Raw genomic sequence first — 20,751 nt, forward strand, 5'->3', positions numbered from 1 at the left:
TTACCTCCACCAGTGTTAAGATTTTTTGCAAGAGAAAAGCCAACATAATTCAAGAAGTCTTTTAAAGTCTACTCTTTTTCTTTCTTTTTTTTTTAAGGTTTTTTGCAAGGCAAGGGTTAAGTGGCTTGCCCAAGGCCACAGAACTAGGTCATTATTAAGTGTCTGAGGCCGGATTTGAATTCAGGTACGTGACTCCAGGGCCGGTGCTCTATTCACTGCACCACCTAGCCACCCCCCAAAGGTCTACTCTTATACCCAAATTGAATATAATGCAATTATATGAAGCTGTATAATTCCATATAGTAGCATTATAACATTTCCATGACAAACTTAGAAAGCTGATATATGCAAAAAATAAATATTCAAATAATTGTTTTGGCATTCAAAATGGGTATGCTTTTTAAAATATATATAATATGTAAATATGCTAATCAAGTAGAGATCAATGGCCTAAAACTCTAATTTCACAATTATTTTCTGGTCATGTTAAACCCTTAAAGTATTATTACTTTATATTACTGCTATTTTATAAATACTGAAAACAGAGAAACTGAATAAAGTAGCTAAGACCACAATTAAAATTCAAAAAATCTTGATTTCTACTAGTTAGACTTAAAGACATAATACTTTTCAATAGGCTTTATTAATGCTCTTGTATGTGATCTGAGGGGCAGCTAGGTGGAGCAGTGGATAGAGAGCTGGGCCAGCATTATAAAAGTAAGCTGGAGAAGGAAATGACAAACCAGTCTAGTATCTTTGTTAAAAAAAAAAAAAATCAAAATGGGCTCACAAAGAAAATACCCAAAATGAATCACAACAAATGTTATTTGAACACTCATGTTCTCTATGGATAAATAAAGATGCAATTAAAAGATATTATCATTAGCTTCTTTTAAAATCTCATATCATGTTATTATTTAACATTTCATTCCATTTTTTTTAACTGGACAATTAAAATTCCCAAAAATAAATCAAGGCATGTACCAACAAGAAGTAGAAGTCTTCTTTTATGATGCCAATGTTTAAATGACAAACTTAAAGAAATTATAAATATATATATATATATATATATATATATATATATATAATTTTAATGAGTGAGAATATTTCTGAAGTAGATTCATTTAAGGTTATGAAATATTCAATTGTGCCATCTAAAAATAAAATTCAAGGAATTTTTTCACTTAAATCTTATCTTAACTCTTATAACAATCAAAATGCTTAGGATTATTATTGCTCTCAGAAATCTGATGGTAGGTTTACTTACTTTATATTCATTATTTTGATAAAGGCAGTTTCTTAGAATCTGCATGGCAATGTTCAGTTCCTTCCTAAAACCATTTTCCTGTTTAAATAAAAACAAATGAAAAAGATCATAAGAACAGAATCCATGTATTTTTATGTACAGTATTCCTCTTCTGGCTCATGCTATAACACAGCAGAACTTCAGTCGTGCCTGAATACTGTAACACTGATGATGCTGACAAGCTAACCACCTCTGAAAGATGACCATATTTCAGCAAACTCATTCACACAAAAAAGCTATTTCTGTTCTATCAAGCACAGAGGAATTGAGACATATAATAGGCTCCATGTTTCATTTCAATAAAGTGATGCAGGTACTGTATGGTTTTCAATCACATCAGGTGTTGCCTGACATTCTCAATGATGAAGTAAGGTCTCTCTGCTTTAAAGAGGCATAAGGAAAAAAAGAGCAAGGAAGAATATGACAAATATGTGTACTATTGTTACAAATTTCTTTTAAGCTAGTTTTTATCTCAATTCATAAAAAACTTAAAATATAAAAGGGTTTGTTGTTACATTAGACTGTCCATTATATCACAGGTATCTCAAAATAGGCCAATTTTAGAGAAAAGGTTTGGTGGAATTAATTTAATTTCCCCCAAATTATGAAATAAACTATTCTAGGATGCATAAAACTATTTCATATGTCTATAATGATTAAAGAAATTATTTGTATGGTTTATTGTATGAAGAATATGACTAACACTAGGGAAATGACAGGGAAAGAACAATAAAGGAAATTTCAGTTATTTCAGTGATATTGCTCGACTGTACATCAGGGTCAGGAAATGTCTGGCCCATATGAAATCATTTGGTCTGGCACTGCCACTGCAAACACAGGTATGACTCAAAATTCAATAAATCTAGGAGCTTTTTAGGAGTGAATTAATTAAACATTTAACCAAATACACTGGCAGAAAAAAGGTTCCCCATTCCTGCTGTGAATCATGGCATGTTGTATCTACAAAAAGTTCAATACTATAAGTAATCTAAAGGGAAAAAAAGAGGTACTTGTTGGATATGAGCAGGCTAAAACACAAGACCAATGAAAAATTGTGCATTATTTTCTGATATTATCAGACATATGACTGGGAAAGATGTTCAATCAGATACTTATGCTGACTGACTCTTGTGGTAGTGACTATATAATTTTAAATAATCTAGGGAATGGCTTCCAGAATGAGAGTATCTTCTCATTTATAGCCATCAAGGATTTAAAGCATGATATAGACAAGAACTGATATGAACCAGATAATGTGGTATGGATGGGCAGCAATCACTGGAAGTGTTGGATCTATCAAAGTGTTGCATAACAAATATGAAAATAGTAATATTTAATAAGTGGTAAGCATCCTTATGAGAATGGAATGCTCAAATCTATATACATATGAATTTTATATATTTGCTATGAATTAAAAACTCTGAAAGTGAGATTTATACCTAATTTTTTGACTAATTATATTGTTATTTCATATGAGAAAACATAAACATGTGTTTAAACAACAGATTATAGCTAAAAGATTCTGAAATTACTATATCAAGATATAATTCCAAATTCTTAATTATGATATCGTTTACAAACAAATAATGCATTTCAGTATGTTCTTCTCTTCTCTGATTGCTTATTACATATAATCAACAGATTAATATTGAATTAACAGTAAACTATATTGTGTTATAGCCTAGCAAAAGAATCTAATGAGTATAATGAAACTAAACATTTTTTTTATAATAAACTTGTAGTTGTTAGTTACCTTTTTTTTTGGCCCCTTTTTCCTAGGCTTCAGGGCATCTAAGTTCAGTTGTGCATGAATGTGTTTCATCTGTTCTACACAGCTTTCTATGAGGCCAGCTGAAATACAACATCTCTAAGATTTAGTACTAAATTTCCTTGACAGTCATAGAACTTTCCTTTAAATAAAAGAACATAGAAAAGATAAGTTTTTTTTCACCATAGGGCTTATCATTCTGATGATGAGAAATGGGAGAGAATTTATACAAAAAATTCACTTAAGTAGTTGCTAACTCCAAAATCAAAGATATAAATATAAGCATTTTATGTTTTCAAGAGGTTACAGATAAAAAGCTAAGACACTTAAAGGTCATCCAGTCTAATCCTATTATTTGCTTTTAAAATATCATCCCACTTTATAGAAACAACAACCCTGTGTGGCAGAATTTACAGAGGATATGATGTACCTAAGGTCATAAAACTTAAAAAAAAAGCAACAGATCTAGAATTTAAACTCAGGTCCTCTTATTTCAAATCTAGCACTGTGTCTATTATAACATACTGCCTCTATTCTTTACAATAATGTTTTTGTGTATCTGATTATAGTCAAAGTTAAACCAGGTATAGAGCAGAATGCAAATTCAATACTTTCATTACTGATGATAACACAACAATCCTGAGAACATTTTACAGTTATTATCCTCATTTTAGAGAAAATAGGTTCAAAGTACTTAAGTGACTTGTCTCAGAGGTGGATCTGACCTCAGGAGTTCTTGAATTCCAAGGTCAACCCTCAATCTACTACATTATGATTCTTCTCATAGTTTACTTAAAGGAGTTTAAGGAGAAGAAGAATTGTATTATTGTGTAAACATCAGAACTAAATTAAATTTATACAGAAAAAATGTTATTTACCATAAAAAGGGGTACAAGATTCTTAGAAGTTTAACTTCAGGAAAAAGCTCTCAAGAGTGACAAATCCTGTCCAGTATGTGAAACAAATCATGAGAGACAAACTTTATCCAAAAGTTATTTATTTATTTATTTGCATATACTATTATTTAAAATTCTAACTGAACTTTCAGAGCCCAATCAAAAATAATTTTAAAAAACAACAGTTTGGTTGAACCAATGGATATTTTACATGTTATCTATATAGTTTTCACTATTTTCAAATTTTAATCTAGTATATACTCACATATTTTTCTTTCTTGCACATTATCTAATCTCAAAATTGAGACCCAAACTAATTGTCAGGAAGAAATGTATGCTGATATTCTTCATAATATTTCCTCTCTAGTTTTGATTTTTAACAATAAAAAATGCTCTGAAGCCTGCTGAAAGAGACATGAATGATGTCTATTTACTGAAAATAAACTGTTTACAAACTAGAAGTAAAGTATATAGAGTATTCTTCATTCTTTTTTAATATATTCACTTTTAGATTTGGATTAGATATTGTCTTTTAAAATCTTTCCTTTTTTATAAAAGGAATATAAAGTTAATGATAAAATGTTTAATTATTCATTTTTCTCCATTTTCATATGTTTCTCCCTCAGATTGGACTATGTTAAAAGAATGATGAAAACAATCTGTAAACACAGATTGAAAGCCTATTAAGAGCTGGAATACATTCTTTTATTCCCAAGGGGAAATTCTTTTACCCCAGTACAGAGATAAATATAAAATAACTTTATGAAGTTTTTCTCCTCATTTCTTTAATTTGAATCATTTAAATAATTAAATAATATTCAATACTGGGTTCACACAAAGAATATATTAAATAGAATATTAACCATCTATATGTTAGGTTATGTCAAAATACACAAAGTTTGTGAGAGAATTATTAATCAATAATTTACTGTCAAGAATTAACTCAGTAAATAGCTTCTGTTTATTTCCACATAAACTGTTAAAGAGTAGAATTTTGAGAACATGTATATTGTACATGATAGTCATTTAGCAAGTGTTTTTTGAATTGACTCAAGAGACAGTCACAGACTTTTGGTGTAAAGTCAAATGATTTGGGTTGATTTGTCCTAGAGAAGAAAGGGCAGAAGGATGATGACTCTCTTTAAGTATATGAAAAGTTACTATTGTAAACATAGTACTTATTTGCTTTCCTCCCATTCTTTAAAGAAAAGGACCAGAGAAATTAAGTTTGATTACTAGAAGGTTGGAATAATTCTTATAGTTTATTTAGTCTAACCTTTTCATTTTACTGATAAAGTTCAGGCAACTCATAAATCCATATGTAGTTATCTCAAATTGAGTATTTTCCCCCACTATATTATAACATTTTGTAGTGAGAATGAAAGACGAGATATGGACAGCATCAGTGCACTGTTACCCCTAAAATGTGACAATATTAAAACAAAAATAAGAAGGTCTTGAACATTTTTGAGTTATTCTTCTATTCAAGATTTATAGCAGATATAGGAAAAAAGTCACAAGAATGAAGAAGCACAGAAAGCTTCTAAACTCCATCAGTGGAGGAAAAGACCACAAATGCACTAAAATAATTAAATTCTAGATTTTGCTTTCCAAAGACTTTTAAAAGGAGGATAAAAAGAGATAAAGCAAATTTTAGCCCCAAGACATAGGAGAGACAACATGTTGTAAATATATCACTTTCTGTAAAATTCTAGACAGTGAATAATTCTTAAAAGTGAAACAGAGAGTAAAGGGAGAATTTTCTAAGCATGAGTATAGCACAAATTACTCAAAACAAAATCTATTCCAATTAGGTACTATGTTCTGATAAACATTTAGAAAAGGATGGATGAGTAATAAATATTTTAGAATTTAACTAAATTATAAACTTAAATAGGAGGCAGCTAGGTGGCACAGTGGATAGAGCACTGGCCTTGGAGTCAGGAGTATCTGAGTTCAAATCCGGCCTCAGATACTTAATAATTACCTAGCCGTGTGGTCTTGGGCAAGCCACTTAACCCCATTGCCTTGCAAAAACTAAAAAGCAAAAAAAAAAAAAAAAAAAAAAAAAAAGGGAATAAAAATAAATTTAAATGTTTGTATTACTTTTAGTCTTTCAATTACACTGATACATATTCTCTGAAGAAGATATCAAAATATCTTTAATAGCACTTTGAATTGCAGTGTTCACGTATTTTAAAGCTTACCATTCCAGGCATAGTTCTGAGCTCTTTTACTGACAGCTAGAAGTGACATCAAAGCACTTATGGCAAACTTTTTCAGGGTATCCTTGGAGGACTGCTTTTCATAGCTCTATGAGAAATAAAAATAAAAATAAATACACACAAGTACAATATACAATACAATATATGCACCTAGCTCAAAAGACTACAAACTGAAAAAAAAAATATGATTGTTGTAATAGGCCAATAATAAAGTTTAACATGGCTGTAAATTATAGACTAAAAATACTGGAACCATACAGAGCATCATAATGAATGAATTATCTAAATGGTCTCTTGGATGGTACCACATAAAGAATTTACAAAGTGTGAAGAAAATGTAGTACCTATACTCAATAAGTTCTTCATCTAAAAGAGACAAGACAACTATTTATAAATTAATACATATAATACTCAGGCAACTCACATTTCCCCCCAAATGTGGGATACCTCCTTGCCTGTAATCCATTCTTTAGACCTCCCTCTTTCCTTTTTGGGATCAAAACTTATCGAGTTTTTTTCCAATTACCTTAGTACTTTGATACATGACTAATTTAATTAATTCTTGCTTAGATATTACTGGTAAATAAGTGATTCAATATATTAACTCATATATTGAATCAATTATTTAACTCAGAGGAAATGGTAATGAAGGCTATTTAAGCTATGTATGACCAATTAGGGAGATATTTTTGTTCAGGAGACCTTTTGGACCTGTCAGATATATTATATAGACTGTCACTTTCACCGTATGCATAATAAAATGAGATGTTTGTGAAAATGCCTTAAAAATCAGTAACATTAGTAAAACACTATGAAATATGAATCATGACTATAGAAGAATGACACTTCTTTGAATATTTACTTGGAAGATTCAAAAAGCTTAATGAGGGTAGCATGTAAAATAAAACTTTAAATAAGGAAAAAAGGGTTTTTTAATGATGAGAAAAAATTCAAGAATTGCTTAAGAATCAAATTAGAAGCAAGACTGCATAGAAGGGAACAGCAGGGTAGGAGGGATCAATTAGTAGTAGTCTTAAAACCCTAGGAATATAACTTTGTAGAGACTGAAGCTACAAATTTTAGTTCTTCAATTAGCTTCAATTCAAAGATTCTTTCAAAATAATTACTATATACAAAGCAATGTAATTGATGCTAAAGATATTAAGGAAAAAACTTTAAAAGTGTCTGCCTTAAAAGCTTTCTCAAGGGTAGGAACTGTGTCTTTAAAAAAAAAAAGAGTCCATTACCATATTATCATGGACAGTGCTCTGAACATAATACATGCTCAATGGGTATTTTATTGATTTGCCTATGGAAATGAAAAGATCTAAGTAATGGCTAACAAAGACAGCTTTTTAGTCACAAAGAATGGATCCTAGATAAATGCTTCAAGAGTGGGAATAATAAGGAATACCTTGATTTTCTATGATGTTACAGGAAAAAGGTGACCTAAATTAACTAATGTTCTTAGGTAAGATCTTCATAAATGTGGGACATTGGAAAGAATTAAAGACCTGAGAATCTATATTTGAATCCTGGGTTTGCCACTCTAGGCAGTGGGCTATAATAGAGTAGGGAGATGACATGCTTGTATGGTTGAGTGGAGGATGGATTAGAATGGTGAGAGAATTCAATCAGCTAGACCTATCAGCAAAGTTTTGAAAATAGTCCAAGCAGGAGTTGATAAGAGCCTAGATTTAAGGATGGTGTCAGTATCAGATGAGAGAAAGTGGTGTATTTGAGAGATGATGCAAAGGTAAAATCAATATACACTGTCAACAGATTGGATATGAGGAGTGAGAAATAAGGATTAGTGATCTGCCTAAGCTCATATAGGTTCTAAGATACAAATGAAGGATTTGGACACAGGTTTCTTAATTTGAATTCCACCAGAATTCTGACTAATTCATAATGCTGACTACACATATAAAAAGTTATATTTATCTTTAGACACAACTAGATAGAATAATATATAGTGTTGGACTTGGATTTTAAAAGACCTGAGTTAAATTTTGCCTCAGCTATAACTTAACATTTAATCTCTCTCACTCAGTTTTTCAAAAATGATGATGATAATAATACCTACCTTACTGAGTATTCCTCCAGTCCATTTTAGTTACCAAAGATGGTACTTTGCTTTGATCTTGGTATCACCCACAAATGTACCACCTTCATATTCAAAAATTCTGAAATTTCTTCTGACTATAACAAATTGGCTTTTCACCTCTCCCCTCTACCTTTCTTTATAAAAACCACTATTTATTTTTAATGACCCATCACCTCTATCCCAGGCTATCTCCTCTGTACTAACCACTCCAGTTTTCCCCATCTTGATCCCTTGGTGAATCAATTTAACTTTACACTGCCCTCTATTGAATCACTGGCCTCTATTATAGCACCAATTATACCTCAGCTTTCATTCACAATATCTATTTGCTGTCTTTGCACCTACAAATATATTACAAAATACAGGTGGAAAAAATCACTTACTTTCTGACTGGGTTTGTTACACAAGCTCAAATGAGCCCTCACTGCTAAGAGGCATTTCTATAATACCTCTCTTATCTACATATCCCTTATCAATCCACTATCCCAATCCCCTGTTCTTCCAAGCCCATCTCATCCTTCCTCAGATCTCCTATGGTTAACCCTCCCCACTCTTTCAGCTGAGAACCTTGCCTCATATTTTACAGAAAAAAATGAGATTCTTTGCCATGAGCTCCCTCTTCCTCATCTCTTATGACTCAGGTACTTTCTGCCACTATCTCTACTTTGCCCCCATGTCTCACATGATAAAATATCCTTATTCCTCACTACAGCTAATCCTTCAACCTGTTCAAATGATCCCATTCCATATTGTTTCTTCCTACAGACATTCTCTATGATCTCCACTCTACTTTTAATCTCCCTATTACTAGCTCATTCTCTTTTGTCTATAAATATGTCCATGTCTCCCCATCCTAAAGGAAAAAAAAAAACATTCCTTGATCCTTCTATCCCTGCTAACTACTTTCCTTTCTCTCTGCTGCCCTTTAGAGCTAACTTTTTGAAAAGTTCATCTACAATACTCTATTTCTTCTCTTCTCACTTTTTTTCTTAACACCATACAATCCGGCTTCTAACCTTCTGCCAAAACCTGACTGACTGCCCCACGTCTTTCCTTATTACAATCTATCCTCCATTCACTTACAAAGTATGCCAACAGGGTATAAGGAAAGGTAAAAAACAAATATCCCTTCTTTCAAGAAGTTAATAGTCTAATGAGAAAGAAATAAGTAATCATTATATACAAATAAGATACAAAAGGGATAAACTGGAGGAGTCTCAGGAGGAAAGTACTAAGGAAGAAAGATGAGGGAGGATGAGGAAAGACTTCTTGAGGAAGGCAGGACTTTAGCTGAGACCTGAAGCAAGACAATGGAAGTAGGAGGCAGAGATGAGGAAGAAGAGCATCTAGGTATAGGAAGAAATCAAGTGCCATAAACGAGTAAGAAGCATCCAGAAAAAGAGACAGAAGAATGTCATACAGGAAAAAAACCAGGCTAGAATATGTCACAAAAATCTAGAGAAGATAATCAATAAGAAGATGGTTAATAGTATCAAAGGTTATAGAGAGATTAAGAAAAATGGGAATTGAGTAAAGGACATTAGATCTGGCAATTAAGAGATCATTAGTAACTTTGGAAAGTACAATTGAGTGATGAATTTAGAATCCAGAACATGAGAAATTAAAAAGGGAATGAACAGAAAAGAAATATGGACAATGATTGTAAAGAACCCTCTCAAATTGTTTAGCTACAATTTGTAGGAAAGATAGGGGCCTATAGTTAACGAGAGAGGTTTTTGAGGATGGGATGACATAGGCATGTTTGCAGATAGGTAGTAGGCAAGTAATCAGTAGCCAGGAAGCTACTGAATATTGGTAAGAGTAGAGATGATAAAGAAAACAATCTGCTGGAGAACAAAGGATGGAATGGGTCAACTTGTACAAGCAGAGGGTTTTTTTTTTTGTCTTGGCAAGGAACATGATCTCTTTCATGTAAGACTGGAAAGAAGAAGGAAATAGTAGCAGAAGATATCTGAATTATGTAAAATATGGAAAAGGGAAAGAGGTAGCTCTTTGGGAATGGCTTCAATTTCTTTAGAAATAAAAGGCAAGATTCTTAGCTAGGTAAAAAGAGGAGTAGCAGAGGGAGATTTAAGGAAAAATGAAAACATTTGGAAGAACTGTTTTGATGATCAGGATAGTGAATTGATTAAGGAAGATATAAAAAGGATTTCCCTGCTACAATTAGAACTCAGCTGGCATTATGAAGCATTTTTGATGAGGTCAATATAGTTTCATTATTTTCCTGAGCATCATTTATGGTGAGATGGTGAAAATAATTTAAGACTGGTGTTGAGAAGGGCAACATCTTCTGTAGGTTAAAGGACAAGGGATTGGAGAGAAGAGTACAATAGAAAGTTAAACTGGTTCATCAAGGAGATAAGATGGAGAAAGGAAAAGAATGTAGCCAATGCAATGGTGATGGCCTGGAAAAGAACTGAAGGGTGTAGGACTGAGGATGGGGGTGGTAGGAAGGTCATAATGAGGATGAAGAACAAGTTTGAAGCAGCAAAGGGAGAGTTGGAAAAACAATAAATTATATTCAAATAAAGGAAACTCATAGTTTGAAAACTTGGATGTGGAACATTTGTGGATGATGGCAATATTAAAGACATGACCATCTCTATTTGTAACTATGGTGAATCATGGAATATATCATGCAAAATGAGAAGTTAAGGAATTAGGAGGTTATATTATTTGAATGATTTTATCTATGTGTGTGTGTGTGTATACACACACACACACACACACACACACACACACACATACATAAATGTATGTAGGTACGAATATACTGAAATTACCTAGCATGAAGGTGAGTTGAATAGTATGTATACACAGATACATAAATGTATGTAGGTATGAATATACTGGAATTACCTAGCATGAAAGTGAGTTGAAGAGGAGAGAAAGATGGTGAGTCAGGTACCAAACTCACTGAGGAAGTAAGTAGAAAGTCCTAGAGGTCTATAGACAACAGTTACCAGAATCATAACTAAGTGATAAATATGGACTGAACAAAATCTCAGAGGAGAAGCTAACTGAATAATAGTGGGAGAGGGAGAGCCTAAAAATGGCAAATAGTTGAATAAGTGAGGTGTCAAAAGCTGCAAAAAGATCAAGAAAGATGAAGATTTGGCAATTACATGATAATTGGTTACTTTAGAGTATAGTTGTGCATTGGAATAATAAATTTGAAAGTCATATGGAAAGGAGTTGATGTACATGAGTTGGCTGAATCCAGTTCCCTTTGTCTTTTGTCCCATAACACCAATTGTAGTGACTATTATTATTATATTTCACCTGTTACTCATGAACAAACTCCTATCACCAGTTATTTTCTCCATACCTGTATTATATAAACTCTGATTGCTTAAGGATAAACTATTTCCAGCATTCCTTCTCTCATTCTCATCCTCAACCCAACTCCACCTGTGTCACTACAATCCCATCCACTTCTTCCATACTATCTCTGAAATTCCTTTTCCATAATGGATGTTTCCCTTTATTCTGAAAGCACCCTGAGGGAAACAGGAGGTATCATATGCAGCATAGCCAAACAATTTAAACAAACACCAATTCAATTACCTCCCCTTAGAATCCAGGGGAAGGCATTCAGGACTCTCTTCAAAAGGTACTGCATAAGCAGAGCTCCTCAGATAACTTATCCTGTTTCCTGGCCTCCATCATCATCAATCAAGGGCAACAATTTTTGTGGAGAATGAGATTGCAGCACCATGACCTCATAAATAGGTAGGTAAATTCAAGAGGTTCAGCATTCCACCACCACAAGCACTAATGGTCCTGCTTCTAGTCTAATCCCACTACTGTACTCCAGGGAAGTAATCCTGCAGCACATCTGACCTGGTGACTTCCTTTGTGCTACTTCTCCCACCTCCTCAGCAGCCATGGTGACAGAAACCAGAAACTGCTTATAACTAAAGTTCTTAGCACTGCAAAATGGTTCTACTTCAGAAAAAGATATAGTTTTGTTACTAGAAATGACACTGAAAAGATACATTACTATGCACAATACCCAAGGCATTTCTGCCTTGCTGCTGTACCCTAAAGATCACTAGACTTTGCCATTTGACTTATAGCTGAAATCTCCTCTATGTGTATTGCCTTAGATCACTGTTTAATTCTAATCAAAGCAATGATCACATCTAACATAAATTTCATTGATGCTTAATACACTTCAAAAATTATTTATGATCAACAAAATTTGACGTTAATGTTTTAAGGATGTTAAGTGCACAAGTAAGACTGAAATGGTAAGTTGGGCTTAGGAGGTCCATTTACATACAGAAGTATCAAGTCAATGTCTTTATACATACATACATACATATATATATATATATATATATACATATATATATATATATATATAGCATGCATATGCATATATTTGTGAATTGCATGCCAAGTTAGATTTAGATTTATGTACTTGTCCTTCTAGCAACAACACTGTTTAAACATTAATACAACTATTTTATGGAATAATTAAAAACAAGGAAAAGGGATACCTCAAGAATGATTCTAAAAAGTTTTTCTACAGGTTCCTTATTTCCATCATCTGCATCAAGAAGTAAAGACACTGTTGAACTGTGATTTGAATTTTGTTTCTCTGTTAGACATCTCTTCCCTTCTTCAGTCAGGAGAATGGAAAGGAATTGCAAGCAGGCAATATAGAGGTTAGGGTATGTGGTAGAAAAACCCACACATTTGCAAATTGTATCTAAAAGGTAAAAGGAGTTCAGATTAAACTTTTCTGCCCAAATTGAAACAGTGAAATGAACAAATTGATTAGGGAACTTAAAATAGTACACAGCAATATTTTTAAGGAGACAAAAAAAATTGTACAGTACATATGCTATATATTTAACTTTTAGTGATAGTAAATAAGTTCATTATTAATTCAATTTTATTAAAATTCAAAGGAATTCTTAAAAGACTTTTCCAGCACCACAATTCAAAAACATTAATTTTAAAGCACTCAAGTTTTTCTTGTAGGGCAACTCTCACAGACACAAATTACTACTGGGAAACCATAGCTTTTTCCAAAAGAAGCAAGGTGATATCTCTGCTTTTTAGAATACTTTACAAATTTACCATTGCTTTCCTTCCAAGAAGGAAACAACTTTTACTTTTATAGGTTCAGTTGCTATCTGCAGTGATCTTTTAAGTCCTGAAATATAAAATCTGATACTGTTATTTCTGCACCCTCAATTTGCCAGGAAATAATGAGACCGCATATCATCCCCCTCTTCTGACTGTAAGCTCCTTAGAATCAGCACCTGTTTTTCCCTCTTCTTTGAATTCTCAGTACCATTTACCTAAATGCTAAATAAATGTTTGTTAACTTTTTCTAGAGGCCAGAATTAAAAGGAAAGGGGAGGAATTATAGGATGACTGATTTCAATTAAATATAAATGAAACTTCCTAAGAATTAGAATTATCCAAAGAGTATGAGTTCTTCTCTCTCTCTCTCTCTCTCTCTCTCTCTCTCTCTCTCTCTCTCTCTCTCCCTTCCTCCCTCCCTCTTTATATCATGGATTCTGTTGGCATTCTGGTGAAGATTTTGAACCCCTTCTCAGAATAATGTTTTAAAAGGCATTATAAATGCATTTAAATGTATTATGGAAAATAAAATGAGATTATAAAGGGAATCAATTTTACTGAAATAAAGTTATCAAACAGATCCCAGGTCATAGGTCCCAGATTAGGAACCCTTGCCATCTTCCCACTACCAATGAAAGTGTTTAAGCAGAAACTAATTACTACCTGTCCAGGAAGTTGTATAAGATCAAATTTTGGGTAGGAGTTGGGTCAGATAATTTATGAGTTCTTTCCAATTCTTTAATTCTCAGATTGTACTTTTATGTACATGTCTTCAGAATAACCATGTCTTCAGAATAACAAAATAAATGATTGAAAAGTTAAAAAAAATTAGTCAAAAGGATCACTTGGGGGCGGCTAGGTGTCTAGTGGATAAAGCACCGGCCTTGGAGTCAGGAGTACCTTGGTTCAAATCCGGTCTCAGACACTTAATAATTACCTAGCTGTGTGGTCTTGGGCAAGCCACTTAACCCCCCATTTGCCTTGCAAAAATCTAAAAAAAAAAAAAGGATCACTTGCATAACCATAGGAATAAAAAGTTGTTACTTTTTAAATGATTCAATATATTTTGTTTTGAAAATTCAATTGTAACAATTTATGTTCTCATACTTACTGTGTTGAAATCTACTCAAAAATTAAAAGCCAAAAACACTGCCAATGAAAGCTGAAAATTATGAGAGTCAAAGACAACATTCATTTTACTTTGCTATCTAAGTACTTTTGAGCTCAGTTATTATAAGAGAATAACATTCCAGCAATGAGGACCACAAAAGATTAAATTTGCCTTTGCTGATGTTACCTACAGGTTCATGCATCTATGTTTGTGCTCATTTTTTTAGTAGCATCTTTATTTTTTTCATGCATATGCACATATATATTTTTAAATTACAAAACTTCTTTCCATCCTCCCTTCAGATTCCCCTCCCCTCAGTGGTGAGCAATCAGGTTAGCAATGTACATACATGCTTTTGATAAACATGTTTACAGATTAGTCATTTTCAATATGATGAATTAGGATTAAGGGAAAGAGATACATAAGAGATAATTGTTATAAAGTGTTCATCAGATTCTGAAGGGTTGGGTTTTTTGTTTTGTTTTTTTTCCTGTGAATGGGGATAAGATAGTTCATAGCAGTCTAATACAGTTGTCCTAACCCTCTGAACTGCTGAGAGGAACTGCTTCCATCAAGGTTGATCATAATGTTGTTGTTAAGGTGTACACTGTTCTCTTGGATCTATTTCCTTTGCTCATCATCAGATTCTGCAAGTCATTCCATGCTTCTCTAGAGTCCAACCATTACTTCTGGCCAAGATGGTGGAGACAAGACAGGCACTGCGTTAAGCACTCCCTGTGTCCCCTCAAATATAACATGAAAGAAACCTCTTAACAGAAACTCTATCAACAAAACCCAGAAAAAGAAGCTAGGAGAAGAACAACTACCAACAAGGTCAGTCTTAGGGGACCGTGAACCAGGAGAGGATCAGTGCAGAGACAGCAGAGGGCGAAAGCCAAAGGACCGGCGTTAGTCTCAGATACCTTGGTGAGAGGCAGGTTGAGAACCAACCAAAGAGACTTTGGCCAGGGGGAGGGGAGGTCTACAGCCTGGAAATAGTCCAGCTCTGTGCTGGATCTGAACTCCATACTTTTGGAGCATTGTTCCAGGAACAAACTGTAGCTGCCCCGCCCTATCCCCTTCCCCTCATCCCCCAAACACAGATGTGGATTAAGGAGCCCACTCAGCTGAAAGGGAGAATGGTTGCAGCCCATTGCTAAAGGTCAACTCAGACCCTGCTGCCTGCCCCTCCTTCCTCCCTCCAGGATTGGGAAAAGGCTTCAATCACTCCCGAGAAAGCAACCAGCACCCCCTACTGGCCAGCGCTTGGAATTACTAAGCCAAATGCAAACCTCTGAGGGACAGTCCCTCCCCCAGCACAAAAATCTAGAAAAATGAAGAAAAACCAGTGAAAGGGGGACCCATGGAGAAATATTTAGGAGAAACAGATACTAACCCAGAGAGATCTAGTACTTCTGAGGAGAATATGAAATGGTCTCCAGTCCAGAAAGACTTCCTTTAAGAAATCAGGAAGGAGTTGAAAAATCAATTGAAAAAAAATTGGAAAAAGAAACTCAAGAGGAAATTAACACAATGCAAGAGAAAATTAACATCTCGCAACAAGAAAACAAATCCTGGAAAATACAATTATACAATACAAAATGAGAATAATTCTCTCAGATCTTCAACTGGGCAAATGCAAAAACAAAATGATTCTCTCAAATCAATTGGGCAAATGCAAAAAGAAAATGACTCTCTCAAAACTATACTGTGGCAAATGGAAAACTCCTTCAAAAATAGAACTGATCAACTGGAAAAGGAATTGCAAAAGATAAATGAAGAAAAATCTTATGCTCTTAAAAAAAGAATGGAATGGGCAGAAACTAATGACTTCATGAGACAACAAACCAAAAGACAAAAAAGTTAGAAGAAAATGTAAAATACCTCATCAGCAAAACCACTGACCTCAAGAAAAAATCAAGAAGGGAGAACCTATGAAAACACTGAAGAGAAAAAAGTCTGAACTTAGCATTACAGGATTTACTGATGAAAAACTGCCCTGATATCATGGAACCAGAGGACAAAATAGTTATTGAAACAATACATCGTTCCCCTCTGGAAAGAGATCCTACAATGAAAACACTAAGGAATGTTGTGGCCAAATTCCAGAACTATAAGATAAAAGAAACAATCCTGCAAGCAGCCATAAAGAAAAAAAAATACAGTAAGGTTTATGCAAGCTGCAGCAACATTAAGTGATTGAAGGGCCAGGAATGAGATATTCCGAAGAGCAAAGGAACTTGGGATACAGCCAAGAATCTACTATCTGACAAAGATCTCTTCCAGGGGAAAAGATGAACATTTAATGAAATGGGAGACTTCCAAGATTTCAAGATGAAAAGAGCAGTGCTAAATAGAAAACTTAGATATCAAACATGAAAGCTCAAGAGACAAATGAAAAGGTTTAAAAATAAGGGTAAAGAAAACAAAACTGCTATCCAATATGATGAAATTGGCTATATACCCACTTGGGAGAAAGAGTCTCTAAACTCTTGAGAAATGTAACTATATTTGAGAGAATATACTTAGCCAGAAGTGATAGACATTCATAACTTTTTTGTGACTCAGATAGAATGGTTTAAAAGCAATAACTCCTTTAAAAAGGGGACAATAAGGAGATGGGAGGATGGAGGAGACTGAATGGGGTAAATTTCATTATAACAAGAGGTAAAAAAGGCCTATTATAATTGAGGGGAAGAAGGGAGATGAGAACCACCTGAATCTTCATCTCATCAGACTTGGCTTAAAGTTAACTAGGACACACTCAGTCAAGTTAAGACACTTATCTAAACTTTCAAGCATTAAAAGGGGGAAAGGGGAGGGGGGACAGGGGAGGGGGAAAAAAAGGGGAACAGAAGGAAGGGAAGAAAGGGAAAAGGGAAAGGGGAAAGAAAGGGGGGAGGGATTGATATAAGAGGGCAAACACACTGAAAGGTGGCAGTATTCAGAAACAAAACACTGGAGAATATGGATAAAGGGAAAAAAAGGGGAAAAATGCAAACAGAAGGAAGATGGCATGGAGGGCAATAAAAAATTAGGTATTGATTATAATATTGAATGTGAATGGGATGAACCCTCCCTTAAAAATGTAAGCGAATAGCAGAATGGATTAAAAACCAGAATCCTACAATATTCTTCTTACAAGAAACTCATTTGAAGCAGAGAGATACATACTGAGTAAAGGTAAAATGTTGGGGCAAAATATATTATGCTTCGGCTGAAGTGGAAAAAGCAGGGGGTAGCAATCCTCATTCCAGACAAAGCATCTGCAACAATAGGTAGATTTAAAAGAGATGAAGAAGGACTCTATATTGTCCTAAAAGGTACCATAGACAATGAATTTCAATACTAAATGTGTATGCACCCCATGGTATAGCATCTAAAATCTTAGAGAAGTTGAGCTACAGGAAGAAAAAGACTGCATGGGGGAATATCTTAACAAACTATGGTATATGTATGTCATGGAACACTATTCATTAGAAACCAGGAGGGAATGGGAATTTAGGGAAGCATGGAAGGATTTGCATGAACAGATGCTTAGCAAGATGAGCAGAAACAGAAACATTGTGCAACCTGATGGTGGTGTGGGGGTGATGATCAACCTTGACAGACTTGCTCATTCCATCAGTGCAATAATAAGGGACAATTTCGGGCTGTCTGTGATGGAGAATACCATTTGTATCCAGAGAAAAAATTGTGGAGTTTAAACAAAGACCAAAGACTATTACCTTTAATTTAGGGGGAAAAAAAAAGTTATCTTATTATGTAATTTTGCTATCTCTTATAATTTATTTTTCTTCCTTAAGGATATGATTTCTCTCTCATCACATTCAACTTAGATTGGTATATACCATGGAAATAATGAAAAGACTAATAGACTGCCTTCTGTGAGGGGTGGGGTGAGGGAAGCAAGAATAGGGGGAAAAACTGTAAAACTCAAAATAAATAAAATCTTTAAAAGAAGACTGGTAGAAACTACTATTGTATATAATTGGAAAACAAATAAAATATTAATAAAAGAATCTGACCATTTATAGATTCTTATATAGAACAATAATATTTCATAACACTCATGTACTATAACTTTTTTTAAGGTTTGGTTTTTTTTCCCCCAAGGTAGTGGAGTTAAGTGGCTTGCCCAAGGTCACATAGCTAGCTAATTATTAAGTGTCTGAGGCCAGATTTGAACTCAGGTACTCCTGACTCCAGGGCCAGTGCTCTATCCACTACACCACCTAGCTGCCCCACCATGACTTCTTTAGCCATTTCCCAAAGGATGGGCATCACTTCAATTTCCAATTCTTTGTCACAACAAAAATAGCTGCTATGAATATTTTGGAACATGTGGGATATAGTTTTAAAATTAGAATTGGTGGGTCAAAGGATATGATCAGTTTTATTGCTCTTTGGGCACAGTTCCATATTGTTCTCCAGAATGGTTTAGAACTATGAAGAACTCCACCAGTAAATGTATCAATGTCCCAGTCCTTCCATACCCTCTCCAACATTGATCATTTTCCCTTTTTCTCATATTGACCAATCTGATAGGTGTGAGGAGATAGCTCATAGTTGTTTATTTTACATTTCTCTATTCAATAATGATTTGAAGCATTTTTTCATGATTATACATAGCTTTAATTTCTTCATTTGAAAACTGTCTATTCATATCCTTTGGCCATTTATCAGTTGGGGAATGACTTGTAACCTTATGAAATTTGATGTAATTTCCTATATATTTTAGAAATGATAACTATAATCAGAACTCTCAGTTGTAAAAATTGTTTCCCAGTTATCTGCTATCTAATTTTGGCAGCATTGATTTTATTAGTATAAAACCCTTTTCATTTAATATAGTAAAAATCATTCATTTTGAAGTTTATATTGTACTTTAATTCTTGTTTGGCCATAAATTTATCCCCTTTCTTTAGATCTGATAGAGAACTTCTTGATCTATTAATTTATCTATGGTGTTGCCCTTTATGTCTAAATCCTGTACACATTTTGACCTTACTTTAGTATAGGGTGTGAGATGTGGCTGTATGCTTAGTATTTGCCATAATATTTTCCAGTTTTCCCAGCAATTTTTGTCAAAAAGAGAGTTCTTATAACAGAAGCTAATGTCTTTAGGTTTGTTAAACAGAAGATTACTATTGTCACTTACTACTCTGTCTTTTGAACCCATGCTAATCCACCTGATCCATTACTATTTCTTAATCAGTACTAGGCAGTTTTGACTGCTGCTTTACAGTAAAGTGTTAGATCTGGTAGAGATAGGCTACGTTCCTTTACATTTTTTTTATCAGTTCCCTTGCTCCTCTTTTTCAAAATAACTTTATTTAAGGCAATAGGATTAAGTCACTTGCCCAAGGTCACTCAACTAGTTAATTATTAAATGTCTGAGGTCATATTTGAACTCAGATCCTGCTGACTCCAGGGCCAGTGCTCTATCCACTACACCACCTAGCTGCCCCACCACTGTGCCTCTTAACTGCTCCAGTTCCCATGTTATTCTTGACTTTTTGTTGCTCTACGTGAATTTTATTACTATTTTTTCTAGCTCAATAAAAGGGCTATTTGGTAGTTTGAATGGTATGGCACTGAATGAGTAATTTAATTTGAGTAGAATTGTCATTTTCATTATATTAGCTCAACCTAACCATGAGCAACTGACATTTTTCCAATTATTTAGATCTGAATTTATTTGGGTGAGAAGTGCCTTATAATTGTGTCCATATAGTTTCTGGGTTTGTCTTAGAAGGTAGATTCCCAAGTATTTAATGATTTCTATAGCTACTTTAAATGGAATTTCTCTTTCTATCTTTTGATCTTGAGCTTTGTTGTTCATCTATAGAAATTCATATATATGAAATTCATATACATGTTTCATGTGGGTTTATTTTAAATCCTGGTACTCTGCTGAATTTGTTAACTATTTCAAGAAGTTTTTTGGATGGCTTTCTCAGGTTCTCTAAGTATACCATCATATCATCTGCAAAGAATGAATGAATGTTTTGCTTCTTCATGGCCAATTCTGATTCCTTCATTTTCTTTTTCTTCCCTTATTGCTAGTTAGCATTTCTAATACTATTGAATAGTATTGGTGATAATAGGCATCCTTGTTTCACCCCTGATTTTATTGGAAATGATCTGAGTTTATTTCCATTACATATAATATTTGTTAATATTTTTAGATAGATACTGCTTATTATTTTAAGAA

General features: G+C 33.8%; 1 protein-coding gene across 1 annotated transcript in view; it reads right to left on the reverse strand.

The window, feature by feature from the left end:
- Positions 1-20,751, reverse strand: part of RTTN (rotatin) — a 290,369-nt gene that overhangs the window by 77,662 nt on the left and 191,956 nt on the right. Inside the window, exons 40-43 of the mRNA XM_074202085.1 lie at positions 12,829-13,040; positions 6,178-6,283; positions 3,060-3,157; positions 1,185-1,345 (exon numbers count right to left, since the gene is read on the reverse strand). Of these exons, the coding sequence (XP_074058186.1) occupies positions 1,185-1,345; positions 3,060-3,157; positions 6,178-6,283; positions 12,829-13,040 (577 nt within the window). The remainder of the gene's footprint in view (positions 1-1,184; positions 1,346-3,059; positions 3,158-6,177; positions 6,284-12,828; positions 13,041-20,751) is intronic.

This window comes from Macrotis lagotis, chromosome X (assembly GCF_037893015.1).
Source record: "Macrotis lagotis isolate mMagLag1 chromosome X, bilby.v1.9.chrom.fasta, whole genome shotgun sequence".
NCBI classification, from domain to species: domain Eukaryota; kingdom Metazoa; phylum Chordata; class Mammalia; order Peramelemorphia; family Peramelidae; genus Macrotis; species Macrotis lagotis.